The 19,713-nt window shown below is 36.5% G+C and overlaps 1 protein-coding gene across 2 annotated transcripts in view; it reads left to right on the forward strand.

Annotated features, from left to right (window-relative positions):
* The window catches only part of grik5 (glutamate receptor, ionotropic, kainate 5), an 87,624-nt gene that overhangs the window by 61,781 nt on the left and 6,130 nt on the right, over window positions 1–19,713 (forward strand). For both annotated transcript variants that reach the window (XM_051130931.1, XM_051130930.1), the window contains exons 4-18: window positions 717–881; window positions 2,521–2,685; window positions 2,839–2,936; window positions 3,014–3,179; window positions 8,234–8,412; window positions 8,664–8,717; window positions 12,132–12,293; window positions 12,387–12,539; window positions 12,694–12,798; window positions 13,696–13,803; window positions 15,500–15,703; window positions 15,871–15,984; window positions 16,885–16,994; window positions 17,282–17,455; window positions 17,597–17,762. In XM_051130931.1, the coding sequence (XP_050986888.1) occupies window positions 764–881; window positions 2,521–2,685; window positions 2,839–2,936; window positions 3,014–3,179; window positions 8,234–8,412; window positions 8,664–8,717; window positions 12,132–12,293; window positions 12,387–12,539; window positions 12,694–12,798; window positions 13,696–13,803; window positions 15,500–15,703; window positions 15,871–15,984; window positions 16,885–16,994; window positions 17,282–17,455; window positions 17,597–17,762 (2,076 nt within the window). In that variant the 5' untranslated portion in view covers window positions 717–763. The remainder of the gene's footprint in view (window positions 1–716; window positions 882–2,520; window positions 2,686–2,838; window positions 2,937–3,013; window positions 3,180–8,233; window positions 8,413–8,663; window positions 8,718–12,131; window positions 12,294–12,386; window positions 12,540–12,693; window positions 12,799–13,695; window positions 13,804–15,499; window positions 15,704–15,870; window positions 15,985–16,884; window positions 16,995–17,281; window positions 17,456–17,596; window positions 17,763–19,713) is intronic.

Raw genomic sequence — 19,713 nt, forward strand, 5'->3', positions numbered from 1 at the left:
TTATTTTGTGAATGTTATTCTTTTAAATAAAATATCAGTTTCATTATCATTTTGGATAAACAATTGAACACAATAAAATCACACTAGCTTATTTTCAGGCTAAGGTTGAACTGTGTTCTCAGCACAAGAAAATGTTTCATAAATCTCAGGTTGAAACAAAACCATGACCAAAACAATGGTTTGATGTATTATTTGTTAGGGATAATGTACATCCTGCTGGTTGTTATCACAGAATAAAGCCTGACAGTCTTATCAGCAGCCCAACGTGAAGTGGAAGCTGCACGGCTTCTTGCCAAAAAAAAAAAAAAAAATTAAATATTGAGTTGAAATATTTGAACACAAGTGGCAAGTTCAAACTAGACAGACATTAAGAGATATAGTACAGTCATACTACTTATTACACAGCATTTCACCTCATGAGTAATTATTGCAATAGAACATTTTGATATAAGATTAACCCATTTTAAAATCTAGTTCATTGGCTATTTGACATTCCATTACAGTGTACAGTGTTCGCTGTCATTACCTTTTACATTTTTGTTGCATGATGAATTGTTTTGTCTACTACCAGGGAAAGTTATCACAAAAGGTCAATGTGTGTGTGGTGAACTGTATCTTTGGTGAAAAATGTACATTAGCTGTTTTGTAGTCTATACAGAACCTGATGGAAATCTGTAAGTGTAAATCTATAATATCTGATTTCTGTGTTCATCTAGGGGGTGCTATAGGCAGCAGAAGGCATCTCCATGAGGAGCGGTAGAAGATGCCGGAACTGCCAGCGCTCCTGCTGTCGATTTACTTCCGCTTCCTGTTAGTCACCGTGGTTACCATGCCGCCTTCTTCCCTGAGCCAGACCCCTGTTCTGTCATCTGTACGGATGGGTAAGTCACACACTTATGGACTCAGGTCATGCAGTTGACAAGCCCAGTGTCTGTCTGTGAAGGTCAAACCACTGCTGTTCAAATGGTTTTATTTTATGACCCAGATTTAATGTTGGAATACATTGTTTTTGCACTAAACTATACTAAGATGTACTATTATGAACTGCATATGCCCAAAATATGCAACATTATTAACATGACACCTGTTGAATAGGAATGTTTACAGTTTTGGTTTCTAAATGTCCTTTGAATTGAGAGTTTTGTTCATGGTTTTCAAGGATGAACATCAATATATTACATTTATTTAATATACATTAAATATACATACACACTACCAGTCAAAAGTTTTTTAGACAGTAAGATTTTTAATGTTTTTTTTAAAGAAGTCTCTTCTGCTCGCCAAGCCTGCATTTATTTGATCCAAAATACATCAAAAACAGTTATATTGAGACTTTTTTTTACTATTTAAATTAACTGCTTATTTTTTAATACATTTTAAAATGTAATTTATTCCTGTGATCAAAGATAAAATATTCAGCATCATTACTTCAGAATATTAGAACGATTTCTACAGGTTCATGTGAATGGAATAATGATGCTAAAAATTCAGCTTTGAAGTCACAGAAATAAATTACATTTTAAAATATATTCACATAGAAAAGAGTTATTTTAAATAGCAAAAATATTTCAAAATGTTACTGTTTTTGCAGTACTTTGGATCAAACAAATAAACCTGCTGCGAGAATATAAATAAATATTTTTCTATTTCTGGAGCTGTGGTGTGCCTACTTTGATTTTTCAGTGCAGATGCAATAAATGCAATTTATTCCTGTGATAACAGAGCTGAATTGTCAGCAGTCACTACTCCAGTCTTTAGTGTCCACATGATCCTTCAGAAATCTTTCATCAGAATTATTAGAATGCTGATTAGATTAGAATTCATTAGCATTAGAACGCTGATTTAGTTTAGAAACATTTCTTTTTATTATCAGTGTTGTGCTGATTAGTATTTTTGTAGATATGTACTTTTTTCAGGATTCTTTAAATTCATTAAAAAAATTCTAAAAAACTAAGAAAAAAAAATACTCTGAACTTTTCAACAGTAGTGTACATGGTTAGTTGAATTTCATTATTTGCATTGCGACACTTTTTTATTTTGTTTTGGCCCACTAGCTGAGAACCACTGATAATAACCAAATTTATTACATGTACATTTATATTTACATTTATTCATTTAGCAGACGCTTTTATCCAAAGCGACTTACAATTGGGGAATACATCAAGCGAGTCATATTTAAAAAGGCAAATAGACGCAGGAAGTGCTTGTAATACCAAGTTTCAGACATTGTTCAAATAACTACAAGCTAGACAGGGACAGTTCTTTTTTTTTTCAGAAGATCCTATTAGATATGCTATGGAAATTCAGAATCATTATAAATAATCTTTATTATTGCCTTTTTTAAAGTAGACTTTATTACTGACTTTTATTATCGGCCATGGTAGATGGTTCTTTAAAACGAGTGATTTCAAATATTAAAGCGTTGTTATATATTGCATTTATATTACTTCTATCCATTCTTGTAATGATTTCTCTCTACTTTGTCTCTCTCTCTCTCATTCTCATTCTCTCCTCCGTTAGCGGCAATTTTGGATGACAGCTCTGTCTGTGGGCGTGGGGAGCGGTTAGCTTTAGCGTTAGCACGCGAGAACATCAACAGTGTGATGGAGGGCCCGGCTCGTGCTCGCGTGGAGGTCGATATATTTGAACTCCAGAAAGACTCTCAGTATGAGACTACAGATACTAGTGAGTCATACATGAAGAAGTGCACAAACACACACGGCTCAGAACACGCTGAACAGAAAACTTTGAAGTAAAGCAGTACAGCATTCAGTGACTCACTCAGAAAGGCAACCAGAGTGGATGTGAGGAATTAAATGCTCTACTTTTTTTTCGTAGTGTGCCAGATTCTACCAAAGGGCGTGGTCTCAGTGATTGGCCCCGCCTCCAGTCCCGCCTCTGGCTCTATAGTCAGTCACATCTGTGGGGAAAAGGAGGTGAGCTTCATTTAAATACTCCACATTTACCTATTCTGTGGTAATTCGCTAACCATAATCTGTTCTTTTTTTCTCAGATTCCTCATGTCAAAATCGGTCCGGAAGAGACTCCAAGGCTTCCTTACCTGCGCTTTGCGTCTGTGACTCTGTATCCTAGCAACGAGGATCTGAGCCTTGCCATCGGAGCCATCCTACGCTCCTTCAGCTACCCATCGGCTAGTCTGGTCTGCGCTAAGGCCGAATGTGAGTCCAAGACCTCTGCTCTGCTCATCAGCTGGTCTGGTCGTCCTTCAAGCTTGAATATGTAAAATTATTCCTCATGGAAAGCAACACACACTTTTTTAAAACAGGATACTTATAATTATGAGTTACTGCTGAAATCTTCAGAGGAAAATGGTGCAGGGTTTTTTACTTTTCAAAAGAAAACAAATCATTTACAATACTTCCACTGGTCCAAAAAACGTTGAAATTGATTTCCTCACATCCATCCGCCCAATCAATCATCGTCTTTCACCAAACCCTTAACTTGCAATATGTATTCAAGACTGATGAGAGAGATGAAATTGCAGAAGTTCTGGCAAACAGACTCTGATAATGACACTGCAGTGCTTTCTTACTGCAAACGCTAACAATTACTTTGTTGTAATAGGTAGCTGTGCCAATAAAACATACTGCTGGGCAATTACACAGCGTGTCACTGGACAACATAACGTTCACGTAATCTGAGAATAAATCTCCCCCATGCTGCGCGTGTTAATGCGTGAGACACCAGCACGTATGCAGAGTGTGTGCTATGTGTGTGTTTGTGCTTTTGGACGTTGATGTGTGTTAGAGAGGGCATCGCTACATAACGCTCAGCTCTGACCCAGTTGGCTGCACTATGGTTGCTATGGCAGCAGAGTAGGTGCAACTTGCCACTCATCAAGCTCATTTAAAATGGTGGCAAGAGATGGAGAGAGGCTCGCTGCTGCGCTACAGTTTCTCGTTAAACAGATAGAAAGCAATTTCGCAAGCCTGTTTTGACACGAATGTTTTCATGTGTGTTGTGCGCAGTGATTTCGCAGTGAACCTCATTGCCTTTAATTTATGAAACTGTCATCTGATGCCACACACTTTGTGTGAGCTTCAACTGTTTTTTCTCTGGTGACCTCTTGTCTGAGTGAGAAAGCATGAAAGGAACATCTAAACAAGTGTGCAAACACATTCTAGGTCTTTTTTTTTTTTACAAAGCTTGTTTTGACAGAATTTCAAATCTCCTGCAGACTAATGTTCCAAAACTATTCCAACTGTCTTGTCTATATTTTGTATAAGTCAAATACTAAGAAGTGATTCATAGAGACTGCATCTTTGCATTTAAAAACATGAGATGCAGGGTAGTGGAATGACAAAACCTGCAAGGTATGGAGATGTTTTTTTTTTTTAAGTTGACTTGCTTAACATTTTTAGAAAAATGTGTCACTGAGAAAAGGCAACGAGATGCTGCAAATGATGCAAGACATGAGCACAATGGTTAAACAAGTCTGTCTAGCGTGTTGACATAGAAAAACAACAGAAAAGCAGTGCAATCGAATGCAAAAGTCACGTTCGGTGTGAACGTGGCCCCTTAAAGGGATAGTTCACCCAAAAATAAAAGTTACCCCATGGTTTACTCACCCTCAAGCCATTCTAGGTGTATATGACTTTCTTTTTTCAGATGAATACAATTGTTATATTAAAAATGTTCTGGCTCTTCCAAGCTTTATAATGGCAGTGAATGGGTGTTATTTTTCAATAGTCCAATAGAAGTCCAATAAAGTGTGTCCATGCATCATAAAAGTGCTCCAGTGGCTTAATAAAGGCCTCCTGAAGAGAATCGATGCATTTTTTAAAGAATAAGATACATATTTAAAACTTTATTAACTGTAATCTCTTGCTGCCAGTAACTGTTGTACACGTTCATGAGAAAGCGGCGTTCCAGCAGATGACAGAAGCTCCAGTGAGAAGTAACGAACACAGAAGTGCAGTGGAGAGAGAAAAACAAAACACCAGTCATGAATTAGAAGTACAAAATGAGGATTTGTAAAAGAAAAATCTGAGGATTTCGATATAAGGAAATTTATTTTTCTTTGCTGTAAACAAAAGTCTCCATCACAGGAACTTTCTCCAGGAACTAGGGACTTTGGTGTTTCCACCGCAGGAACCAGGATCTAAATAAAGTTCCAGGTAAAAATGTGCCTCTCAGAAAGTCCCTGGTCGCAAGGTAGTACTTTTTCAAATGTCAGGAACTTTTCAGGCGTGGGACCTGGGCGCTGAACATGGTGAAACATGACACATTCGATAATACTCGCATGTAAAACGCTAAATATATACATAGAAATAAGATTATGATCTTATATTATTCATAACTCTGTTTTTTTGTTTTTGTTGTATTAGTTTCTTACCAATCTTCTTCTTTCTGCCCAATAGCCATCTTACAGTCAATGTCCGCAATAGAGGATATGCTTTGATGTGTCTTTCCCGCCAGAACACATCCCCTCAGCTGGACTGAGTGGCAAAAGAGCCTGTGGCATGTCTGGATTTAATATGGAAGCTGCGAAAACGCAAGTAAAACAAATGATAATCAATTTAAACTAAAGGTTTTGGAATCAATATAGTGTTCCTTACAGCTTACCAAAGATTTAGTAGTCCATTGATATTGATATGCAGCCAGGAATTGTGTTTCCTGACATTTGTGCCCGATTTCAACGCAGGGGAACTACATAAAGCAAATTTGCCTGTGAGCGCATTTTGTAAATACAAAAGAGGTTTGTCTAAATCCAGTGATCACTTATATCAATGCTATATATGGTCATATCGTCCAGTGCAAAAACTATATAGTTTTGTCATTGTTTATTTAAAAATGTCTAGTTATGCAAAATATAGGATGGTAAATATTTAATTTATGAGTTGTCAATACAATATATGGAGTATAATTTTACCGCAAAAGTCAAAATATTAACATAAAATGATAACTGCAAATCTGAGTTCATTTGTTTCTTTGAATTGCAGGGATCCATTTGCTTCTCTTTTTCAGCTTTCGTCAGTCTATAAAAATACACCTTGGATATCTTGTCAATCTATTTGTAAAGCCAATCACAAAGCTCTTTCTCATTATAGACGTGTTTTGTGCGTTCTGTCGCAACGTTCGCGCTGAAAACCAATGCTGCCATTTTTGCCACTCAGTGGGCGGAACCATAGTCACTCCAGCTGACAGTGCATACCATTTATAGCTTATAACATATGTTGTCACTTTGTATGATGTTGTCGTTGTTTGACATTAACGCCCCCTCCTGGACTGTGAGGTGCAGTCGTGTGCAGTCATACATCATCAGACTATTTGCCCAATCTTCACTTCAAAAAAATTCCTGGGTCAGATTGTTCTACATCCTGTGTCATCCACTGAAATACCACTCTCTCATGAACGTATGTACAACAGTTAACGGAAGCTAGAGATTAAATATGGATATTTTTTTAAACAAAAACGCATTGATTCGCTCCAGCAGACCTTTATTATCCCACTGGAGATATGTGAAGTACTTTTTCATGATGGATGGACACACTTTATTGGGCTATTGAATATTAACACCCATTTACTGCCATTATAAAGCTTGGAAGAGTCAGGACATATTTTAATATAACTGTTTGTATTTGTCTGAAAGAAGGAAGTCTTACACCTAGGATGGCTTGAGGGTGAGTAAATCATGGGATAATTTTCATTTTTGGGTGAACTATCACTTCTTGTATGATGGCACAAATGAGGGACTGAATTGGAGAATTATCAGCAGCAAGTTTGCACAGCACACAAATTGCCAGACAATTGATTTCAATAGAGTCTGACATTAGCATGTTGCTGTCACATTCACACATTTGTGTTTGCTGAGTTTTCGTGGGTGAAATCCAGTTATTTTACTAGGAATCCATGCAGATTGGGAGTTTTGCATGAGGGCCAAAGATCTCCACACAGATTTTGCAGTGGGCTGAAGTTGGTGTCACAAATTCTCTGGTTTATTTTTTAAGAAGAACTGCATTGATAGATGCCAGTGTTTCCTGTTTATGCAAACATTTGATTTCCAAAAAAGTATCATAGCTATTAAACTATATCTTGTTATGATTTTAAATCTGTATTTACCCTCAGAATAATCTCACAGTAAAAGGTGTTAAAGTCTTATTTTGTGGTGGCTGTGATTTAAAATTAAATTATTATAATCTTAATTCAAGTAATGAAGGATGTTGAAAGTCTGAAAGTAATTAGTTTAGGCTCCTACTGTAAGGTTAACCCTACAGTTGAACAGTTGAAAACATTCATTAGAAATCTAAAAAAGTAATCAAATGTAATCAGTTACATTAATTTAATGAACTTAAATAGTTACACTACTTAACACATTTTAAATAGGGTAACTTGCAATCCATAACCTAGTATATTTAAAAAAAGGAACCTTCCCACTGTCAACAATCTTGCCTTGTCCACCATTTTTTTATTTTCTAAAACACGCTAATGAAACTTTAATTCTGCATGCATATCTTGGCAAAGTGCTTTCTTGGATTACCTTTATGCTGCTAGAATTTAAGCATCTCTTAACTAAAATGCCTACCTTTTGAAACAGGTTTTGTGCCTGGAACGTGCTTCTGATGTCCTACAATGCTGGCTGCTCGCTATGTTTTGGAACAGAGCTCTAGTCACTGTCACACATGAGTCATTAAGCACAAGGCTGGTCTGGGTCTGATAATGTTTGTTTCAGTGTGTCACAGCACCGGTCTCTAGTGGAAAACAGAAGATCTGAGTTCACTTTATAAAGCAGCTGGGAATAAGACAGCGAAATATCGAGAAAGAGACAAATTTAGTGGAATGAAGCGAACAGAGAGGCTGAAAATCAGAATGAACGAGAGAAATCAGTGAAAGAAAGAAAGAGAAAGGCGGAGGTATTGAGAGCGAGAGAAAGAGAGAGAATGAGAGAGAATGAGAGTGTGGAGAGCATTGATTTCTCTCCTCCCTCAAGCTAATTAAAGTTTGGCACTGGCTTTACTGGCTCTTTCTGTGCATGCGGGCTCCCTTGAGAGCGCAGCTAGTTATTTACATTTTCACTGGGCTTTGTGTTGCCACCGACTCACTTTCTTCACAGCAGCATTGTGAACGTACAGATGCATGCTGTTTACAAACAACCTCAGACACAAACCATCTCAGGTACACTACACGAAGCCTGGTTTGGCTTCCTTCAATTCCAGTCGGGTGTATGAGTGTCCACATCCTTTCGGCCAACAACTCGCTTTGTTCCCCGCAGGTCTGCTGAGACTGGAGGAGCTGATAAGGCGGTTTCTGATCTCTCGAGAGACGCTGTCAATCAGGATGCTGGATGACAACCTTGACCCCACTCCTTTGCTGAAGGAGATTCGTGATGACAAAATAGCTACAATAATTATTGATGCTAATGCATCTATATCTTACCTTATACTGAAAAAGGTAAGCATATAGTCACATTATGTACATGCCTTGGCTCATTTTGCATTCATTCATTCTACTTTCCTTGCCCACTTCAATCTCTTGTTCTTGCCACCTTGTAATTCAGCTTTATTCAATATACCTGCATTTTCATGTATAGATACTATAAATATCATAATGCTGCTGAAGGATTGTATTCTACATTTAGCACTGAAATGTTCTGCTTTTCCATACAGCTCTCTCTCATTTGCACATGTTCTCTTTCTTTTTAGGCATCAGAGTTGGGAATGACATCAGCGTTTTACAAGTACATCCTCACAACTATGGTAAGATAGAGGAGGAGCTCTTGGCCTATTTTCCTGCAGATATATTCATGCCTGGAGCCCCATCTTCTGTATTAACAATTCATCTTTATTACGCAAACCCACTCACACTTCTCAAGCTAACCCCCTTCACAGCTTGAACTGCATTAAATACATACTACTGTATAACCTACAAACATGACATACATGATTAAAACCTCTAGTTATTAGTATGACCTATTGTGTTTAAAATGCTAGCTTGCTGAAAAAACACTACCAGACTTTCAAAATCATTTTGAACGCAAACTTGTGCAGAAACGTACCTTGTTGCTAGGAGATGCATGACAGATTAAAACAATGTGTTCTAAAATCAGCTCAAAATTTTAAATATGTTTGAACTCTTCTGAATGGATGAAATCATTCCGAAGCTAAAAAATCTTAAGTCTGTGCCCATAAGTGATTTTCTGTGAAAACCTGCCAACTGTGTAGAACACACTGTAAAAACTAGAACGACAGACGCTTAATGATGACTAACTGTTGACTTCATGATGCACACTAGTGATACCTTTGCGTAAATATAACAGATTATTACTATAATTATATGTACAACTAGTCCCTGCTTTAACCAAATTCATTACTGAAATCATACAAACCAATGATACCTCTAGGTACTAGTCTATCCTAACTTGTTACCACATTGCATAGCACATGCATGCAGTGCTGAATTCTCTACCTTGCCCACAAATCTAACTTGGTACTTCAACATTATGCACACCACTGTTAAACCATATTATTACTAGTCTAACCAAGTTACATGTTACTCAAACCTTGCATGTATTACTGAAACATTTAGAGACTGTTCTAGTGTAACACATAACAGAAAATTACTAAAACCTCTAGTTACTAGTCTAACCTTACATCTTTCATATTGTCCACTACTCTAGTCTCTAATCTAATTTATTACTCAATCCTAATGCACTACTGAAAACTCTAGCAAATTTAACCAATTATTACTAAAGCATTACATACACTATTGATACATCTAGTCACTAGTCTAATCCAACATGTTACCACACACATTATGCATGCAGTATTAAAATACTTTTTCATTGATATAATCCTTTTATCTAACCAGTTAACCTAAACCTTACCACTAATGAACTGTACAATCTGCTTTAACTGTTACACCAGCCTTACACAACCACTGAAACCTGTAGTTACTATACTCAACACTACTGTGGTCACTAGTCTAAGAGACAGTAACATAAACTATTCGTTGACACTACTGAAACTGATCAGCATTCTAACAACTAATTAATTCTATTCATAACCACTTTACACTGACCTTACCCACTACTGAACCACCTTATTACTAGTCTACTCTAACAAGTTACATGTTACTCAAACCTTGCATGCATTACTGAAACATTTAGTGAATGGTTTGGTGTAACACATTACAGAACCCTTAGACACTACTAAAACCTCTTGTCACTAGTCTAACCTTACATCTTACATACTGTCCACTATTCCAGTTTCTATTCTAACTTATTACTCAAATCTAATGCACTTCTGAAACCTCTAGTAAATATAACCAATTATTCACATATTGCTAGTCTGTATTTTAAGTTCCTAACTCATTACTGAAGTGTTACATACGCCACTGATACCTCTAGTCACTGGACTAAACTAACATGTTACCACATTATGCATGCAATATTGAAATCCTTATTCACTGATATAACCATTTTATCTAAACACGTAACTTAAACCTTATCCACTAATAAACTATACAGTCTGTTTTAAGTTGTTAAACAACCACTGAATCCTGTAGTTACTATACTCAACACTACTATGGTCACTAGGCTAACCTACAGTAACATACTTAAACCATTCATTGACACTACTGAAACTAATCCGTGTTATAACCAGTAATTAATTCTGTTCATAACCACTTTTACACAGACCTTACCATCTAGTTACCACCTGGTATTGAACCACATAGTTTACTAGTTTACTCTAACAAGTTACTTTACTAAATTATTGCATGCATTACTAAACCTTTGACTGGTCTAGTTTAGTATTTTATGGAATCTTTATACACATTACTACTAAAGCCTTTAGGTCACTAAACTTTACTAAAACCTCTAGTTGCTAGTCTGACCTAGTCTACCCTAACAAGTTACATGTTACTAAAATATTGCATGCATTACTAAAACTTTTGACTGGTCTAATTTGAAATCATTAGAAGTGTTACTTTTAGGTTACAAAAAATATACACCCTAGTCTAGCCAGTGTACACCAGCCTTACCTATTATGAAACCATGTTATCACTAGTCTACCCTAACAAGTTACATGTTACTAAATTATTGCATACATGAAACTTTTGACTGGTCTGGTTTAGTATTTTATGGAATCTTTAGACGCACTACTACTAAAGCCTCTAGTTACTAGTCTAACCTAACCTAACAAATCACTACATTTTATACCCTGCTAAAATATCTAGTTGATAATCTGACCTAGTGTTACTTTCAGGTTACAAAAAATATACACCCTAGTCTAGCCACTTTACACCAGACTTACCTATTATTAAATCATGTTATCACTAGTCTACCCTTACAAGTTACATGTTACTAAATTATTGCATGCATTACTAAAACCTTTGACTGGTCTAGTTTAGTATTTTATGGAATCTTTAGACACATTACTACTAAAGCCTCTAGTTACTAGTCTAACCTAACAAATCACTACATTTTATACCCTGCTAAAATCTCTAGTTGCTAGTCTGACCTAAAGTGTTACTTTCATCTTACAAAAACTATACACCCTAGTGTAACCAGTTTACACCAGCCTTACCTATTATACCTTATTACAAGTCTACCCTAACAAGTTACATGTTACTAAAATATTACATGCATTACTAAAACTTTTGACTGGTCCTAATTTGAAATCATTAGACACACTACTACTACTAAAGCCTCTAGTCACTAGTCTAACCTAACAGATCACGGAACATTACATAATCTACTAAAACCACTAGTTGCTAGTCTAATTAAAGTGTTACTTTCACCTTACAAACACTACTCTAGACCCTAATCTAACCAGCCTTACCTATTATATAAACCATCTTATTACTAGTCTACCCTAACAAGTCACATTACTCAAACCTTTTACATAGTTATTAAAGTTTACACACAACTAGTTATTAAAGTTTACACACAACTTTAATAACTAGTCTTGTTTAACACATTGCTCGTCTTATGCAAAATGTATTCAGTCAACAGAAACCATACTTAACTACTCAAATTCCACTTAACCAGTACTATTTCACAGGGCTAGTCACTATTCTGATCTGAGCTCTATGTTAAAAATTGTAATTGTTACACACAGACTGATGTTTTCTCTTTTCTGCTGTGCGATATCATTCCTGTGTGTGTGCAGGACTTCCCACTGCTATGGTTGGATGATATAGTGGATGAGCAGTCAAACATTGTGGGCTTCTCGATGTTTAACACCACCCACCCGTTTTACCTGGAGTTTATCAGGAGCCTTAACCTGTCCTGGAGAGAGGGTTGTGACATTAACCCGTACCCCGGACCAGCGGTGAGACACGCACAAACACAAAACACAATACAAAAGCCTATCGAAGTATCACTCTCAGACTGCTCACATTAAACTGTGTGTATGTGTGTTCAGCTGTCGTCGGCCCTGCTGTTTGATGCGGTCCATGTGGTGGTTAGTGCAGTGCAGGAACTCAACCGGAGTCAGGAGATTGGCGTCAAACCTCTCAGCTGCACCTCCCCTCAGATCTGGCAACATGGAACCAGCCTCATGAACTACCTGCGTATGGTGAGTCTGTGTGTGTGTGTGTGCATGTAAATATAGTCAACCACTTCAAAGTCATCCAGCATTGTTATCTACATTAGAGAGCAGCCATTGTGTTATTTCAGGTAACATAACTGCTTCTATTCTCTTTCTCTCTGTGTTCCCATGTTTTGATCAGGTGGAGTATGACGGTTTGACAGGTCGAGTTGAGTTCAACAGTAAAGGCCAGAGGACCAATTACACCCTCCACATCCTGGAGAAGCACAGGGGAGGCCACAAAGAGGTTAAAGACACACACAAACACATACACATTTACTTAGCTATCTAAATGGGTATATCCAAAGACGTGTAATGTTTTTATATAAGTTAGTTTAAATAACATAACCTAAATCCTAACTTTAACAGAAAAGCATTTTACAATTAAAAAAAAAAAAAAAAACTCAGGTTTTCCCTAAAAGGAGGTTTTGTCAAATTTAACCCACTTCTGGGTACAGATTTGTTAAGTCAAGTCAAGTCAAGTCACCTTTATTTATATACCGCCTTTAACAATACAGAATTGTGACAAGGCGGCTGTACAGTATTAAATAGGAAACAGTTAAAGGGATAGTTCACCCAAAAATGAAAAGTCTGTCATTAATTACTCACCCTCATGTCGTTCCAAATCCGTGAGACCTTCGTTCATCTTCAGAACACAAATTATGATATTTCTGATGAAATCTGAGAGCTTTCTGACCCTGCATAGACAGCAATGCAACTGACACATTCAAGGCTCAGAAAGGTAGTAAGGACATGTCAACTGACATGGAAGAAAATAAATTGTTGAAGAAAGAGAAGATTGAAGACTTGTATTTTCATAGCTTCATAAAATTAAGGATGAACTCGGATGTCACATAGACTATTTTAACGATGTACTTACTAACTTTCTGGGTGTTGAACGTGTCAGTTGCATTGCTGTCTATGGAGGGTCAGAGAGCTCTCAGGTTTCATCAAAAATATCTTTGTGTTCTGAAGATGCGCAAAGGTCTTACGGGTTTGGAACAACATGAGGATGAGTAATTAATGACAGATTTTCATTTTTTGGCTGAACTATCCCTTTAAGTAGGTTCACACACACATAGACACACACTTTGAATAGTGCCAACTTCTTGATTGTTCCATTTGTCATCCATCTCTGTGTTAGATTGGGATCTGGTACTCTAATAACACTCTGCTGATGAACTCCACCAGTCTGGATATCAACGTGTCTGAAACTCTGGCTAACAAGAGCCTCATCATCACAACAATACTGGTGAGAACCAACTACACTACAGCAGGGACACTTATGTTCTCACAATATGTACCACATCTACACTGGTATTTCCCGCTATGCAGTATGCTTTTAAACTATAATGTCCACTTAAACTATTAATGAATTATAGCTTATTAACACAATGGATATACAGTTAACAGACTGTCTAATAATAGAAAGAACATAGTTATTATTATTATTATTATTATTAATCAAATAAGGAATCCACAGGAATTCATGGAGGTCAATTTGATATGAATTTTAAATAAAACATTATTTCAAAATATATCAGTAATATCTGTAATTTTGTGTAAAAAGATGATCACAGAATTGATCAAATGCCTCGCTAAAATTTGCTAATGTTTTGCTGTTGTGTTCCCATTAGAAATTATGTGACTTCCTGTCACTGCCAGTCATTAAGAAACTGTTTTTTGTTAGTTATTATTACCAATGAAATTATATGACAGCTATATACAGTTGAAGTCAAAAGTTTACATACACCTTGCAGAATGTGCAAAATGGTAATTATTTTACCAAAATAAGAGTAAAATACAAAATGCATGCTATTTTTTATTTAATACTGACCTGAATAAGATATTTCACATAAAAGACATTTACATATGGTCCACAAGAGAAAATAATAGCTGAATTTATAAAAATGACCCTGTTCAAAAGTTTACATACACTTGGTTCTTAATACTGTGTTGTTACCTGAATGATCCACAACTTTTTTTTTTTTTTTTTTTTTTTTTTGTGGTAGATAGTTGTTCATGAGTTCCTTGTTTGCCCCAAAGAGTTCCCACAATATATATATATTTTTTTTCATTTTTGTGTATTTGACATCCATCTCTTCACACTGAGGACATTTGAGCGACAACACTCACTCACTGATGCTCCATAAGAAAAAACGAAGCATTAAGAGATGGGGGTAAAAACTTTTTGAACAGATTGAAGATGTGTACATTTTCTTATTTTTAATATCATATTTTTTTCATTTAGTACTGCCCTTCAGAAGCTAGAAGATTCCCCGCAGACAAAATAAATTAAATTTACCATGATCTTTAAATTTAAGTCAAAAAAGTTTTCACAGTGTGAAAAGATGGATCTCAAAATGATACAGTTATTGTTGGAAAGGGTTCAAATAAATAAAATTCCAAAAAAAAAATATTTTATGATATACGTAAACTTATTTTATGTGAAATATCTTATTCAGGTCAGTACTAAATAAAAAAATAACATGCATTTTGTATGATCCCTCATATTTTGGTAAAATAATTAATATTTTGCAGATTCTGCAAGGTGTATGTATTTTACGTAATTTTTCACTTAAACTGTATTACCAAAAACAACATTCCCCATAATAATAATAAAAAAAAACATGTTTTGACTGAAACATATTAAAGACATGAAAGATAAAGATAACAAAATAGAAAGAATTAAAAAAACACCTGGAACATTTTTTATTAACGTTTTCATGTAGAAATCAGTGTGTGCCACCTGGAAATATAATAAAGCAACATCTGCTCAAACCAAAGTATTGAAATTATTTAAAAAATCACTGGTGTTTTCTGAACTTACGAACTTACAACTTTTAAAAATGTGAGTTTAATATTTCATCATATATAGCAAGACAAATGTTATGGGAACATGAACCTATTGCATAACATGAATGACCCACATGTGTTTGTGTGTGCAGGAGAACCCGTATGTGATGAGAAAAATGAATTACCAGGAGTTTGAGGGAAATGAGCAGTATGAGGGTTTTTGTGTGGACATGTTGAGAGAGCTGTCTGATATCCTCAAGTTCACCTACCGCATCAAACTTGTGGACGATGGCCTGTACGGGGCACCTGAACCCAACGGCTCATGGACAGGCATGGTGGGAGAACTGATCAACAGGGTACGTGCTCATACTCATCAACACAATTTCCCTCCTGACTTAAAGATGGAAATCACACAATTACACTCAATTCAGCCCTGTGTAATTTTCTTTGTCTAGATGATTTTCCCAAAAATGTTCTGCTTTTACAATGTTTTTGTTGCTTTCTCCTTCATTCTTTGGAGCAGAAAGCTGATTTGGCTGTAGCAGCTTTTACCATCACATCTGAGAGAGAAAAGGTCATTGACTTCTCAAAACCCTTTATGACCCTGGGCATCAGTATTCTCTACAGGGTCCATATAGTAAGTCACACACACAGAATTGACACAGTGGCTTCAGTCTGGATGTTTACATAGATCAAAAAACAAAAAAAAAACAAATGCAGACAGAATACAAAACATGTCTGGTGTAAATGGGTTTACCCTGCAACGTAATGAATGTAAGATTGTGATAAGCTTGCTTTCAACGATATTGTGTTTAAAATGTTTTTTTACAATATACTAATTTGCTTTTAGCAATTCTTATTCAATGTTTCATTAATTTGCAACAATATCTTCCAAATATATCTTCATTTCTGTGCTGTCCTCATCAAATATTGATATGTGATTAACTGTAATTAATTAGAATAATGAATTGGCATATAAAGTAATTGGCTCTAATGAATTTGTAATTAACTTTCATTAAGAAATTTTTTATTCTCATTGACTAGTTTCAGGATATAGAGATCAAGTGTTTTATCAGCAAACCCTGATCCACACTAACTGAAACTAAATAACTGGCAATTTCACCTATACCTTTACCTGCTAAAACTAAACAGTGAGATCTGCTTTCCACGGAAGTGTATTAAAATCAGTCTTTGGTGACTCTGGTTTGCTGTTTTGGTCAATAGCGCCCTCTTGTGGCTGAAGTAAAGCATGCAAGATTACAACATACAATTGAACGAACACACTGGTGCAAATACCCTGATAATTGTGTGATATTTTCTGCTTGTCATGTCCTAAATAACAACCAGATAGATAGATAGATAGATAGATAGATGCATTAATATGTATTATACAGTACTGCATTTTCCATTGCCACATTTATGTAATTAACAGATTGAATATTCATAGTGTACCTAATTCCTTTTGGCTTTTATTTCTACCACCTTCCTTTCTTCAGCTGCATTCATTTACCTCTCTTTCCCTTCCACTGTCTCTCAGGGCAGGAAGCCAGGTTATTTCTCCTTCCTGGATCCTTTCTCACCGGCTGTTTGGCTCTTCATGCTGCTGGCTTACCTCGCTGTCAGCTGTGTGCTTTTTCTTTCTGCTAGGTACACACACAAACGCACACCTACACACACATAAACGCGACTAAAATCATTGTCTTAATCAGTGTGTTTAGTTGTTTTGCTTTGTGAAATAATATTAATTTATCTGAGTAGTACAACAGCTTAAGACATAAATACTTTATTCCAGAGATCTAAATGAAATCTTCAATAAAGTTTAGTTTTCTTACCCCGTTGGCAGCAAAATGTAGTGATTTAAAGTGAGGTAATAAATATTAATGCACAATGCAAGTTTTTCTCTAAATCTCTAAATCTCTGTGTATTTGTGTCAGGTTGAGTCCATATGAATGGTATAACCCTCACCCGTGTCTGCGTGAGCGCAGAGACCTGCTGGAAAATCAGTACACGCTAGGAAACAGTCTGTGGTTTCCTGTCGGGGGCTTCATGCAGCAGGGGTCAGAGATCATGCCCCGAGCCCTCTCCACACGCTGCGTCAGTGGGGTCTGGTGAGTATGAGCGTGTTCTGGAGCTCCATATGTGTTGATGGTCATTTTAGCAGAGTCAATAGACACATTACACAGCATAGCTGTGGGCTCTTTGATCTCTGCTTCCATTGTTTATGTCCGCTCTCTGCCTCTCTCTTTTAGGTGGGCATTCACTCTCATAATAATCTCTTCATACACAGCGAATCTGGCTGCGTTTCTCACAGTGCAGAGAATGGAAGTGCCAATTGAATCACCCGATGACCTGGCTGATCAAACCAATATCCAGTACGGCACCATTCATGGAGGAAGCACCATGACCTTTTTTATGGTACACATCATATGATATTAAGTTCACACACACACACACAAAAGTAAACACATGCTGGCTTGCACATGTGAATGTTCACTTATGAAAACCTGCCTGGAAGGGTTAGTGAGTAGGCATTATGTGTTTTGAGAGCAATAAAGGGGCGTAATAAATAATAAGAACTTTCCACAAGAACACTTTTGTGATCCAAAGTTCTTTTTAACCTTTAGAAAATGTCAAGCAGCCTCGGGATGTCAAACTAAGCAATGTAAAACGTTATACTTTTCTATTCATTTTCTATTTTGCAAACCTAAGAACATGTTGGCAAATGTGATGATGGACGTAGTGACAGATATTTTTATTCATATTATTATGTAAAGTGGAAATCAAATTTAGGGAACAATCTATAAATACTTGATAAAATTTTGAAAGAATATTAGCTGTTACACTGTTATACTACTACCATCTTTGATAAAATAACCAAGCCATTTAAAAAAAGCCTTCATTTTGTGGGAAACACAGTGATCAAAATTAGAGAACATTAACCACTGTAGCACAAAAGAAGATTACAACTAAAATTGCGGAGGGTTGCAGCTGTCGAAACTTAGTAGGAAGTGAAAAGACACCTGCTTTGAATGACTTCAGCACTTCTGTGGCCGCAGGACATCACTAGTTTCTCACATTGCTCTGGTGTGATCTTGGTTTACTCTTCTTCCACTCTCTTCCATAGTTCGGTAACTGTAGTGGGTTTCCTAAGCCATAACTTTGTCATCCAAGGATTTTCCAGAGATTTTCAATTGGGTTTAGATCACTTTGGGCCTTTGGGCGTTATTTGAATGCTCTTAGCTTTTAGGAACTACTTTATAATTTTGAAGTGTGACAGAGTGCATTGTCTTGCATGAAAGTTACAGACTGATTGGAGGTTCTGATAAACATTTGCATTCACCCTGCCATGTATCTGTACAAAAGGCCCAACTTCTGCTGCAGAAAACATCCTTCAAACCATGATACTTCCTCCTCCATTTTTCATTGACTTCTTTACACACTCGGGTTCAGTTTTTCCCCAGTTTGACACCAAACATAATGTTTCCCAACGGACCCAAATAAATTAAACTTGCTGTCTTTACTAAAGTGAACTTCGGATCAATTCTCCTCTCTCCATACAACATGCTCTTCAACAAATGTGAGCTTTGCCTTTTGATTCTTTCTGCTGAGTGTTGCTGCTTGGTCACTGCTGGGTGTCAAACATGCTAAGACAGATTCTTACCCTGTTCAGCACTGAACTGGCAAGCAATTCCAGCTGCAGTGTTGAACCCATTCCCCACTGAGAGATGTGAATTTGTCTTACATGGATGACCAGCCTTTTTGGGGGACTTGAATGAATTAGTGTTATTTTAAATGCTGAAATATTCAAGAAATCACAGATTTTGAATGACCAACTTCTCTTGCAATGGCTTGAAAGGGTCATCCCTTTGGCCTTCATCTGGACCGCCTCCTGTTACATGTACATGGTTTGTCACCTTAGAGCTGAATGACTTCAGCACATCCGTGGCCGCAGGACATCACTAGGAGGACTTTAGGTATTATTTGAATGTTTGCTCACTGCTAATTGTTAAACATGCTGAGACAGATCCTTACCCTGTTCAGCACTGAACTGGCAAGCAATTCCAGCTGCAGTGTTGAACCCATCCCCACTGAGAGATGTGACTTTGTCTTACATGGCCCGCCATCTTGCAATCTCAGTGAAAATTGGAGAAATGCTGCCAGTTTGTCATATAATTAAGGAAATTAGCACCAGGTGCCAGATTAACACCAGTAACTTAAAGGAATCTGTAAGTGTTCTCTAATTTTGACCAGAGCTCTTTTTCAGATATCTCATTTAAGTTTTTTATACTCAGAATACAATATACTATTTATATTCAGAATACAATTAATTTATGAAATATGTTTAAAAACAATATATTATATGCCA

This window comes from Labeo rohita, chromosome 16 (genome assembly GCF_022985175.1).
Source record: "Labeo rohita strain BAU-BD-2019 chromosome 16, IGBB_LRoh.1.0, whole genome shotgun sequence".
NCBI lineage: Eukaryota > Metazoa > Chordata > Actinopteri > Cypriniformes > Cyprinidae > Labeo > Labeo rohita.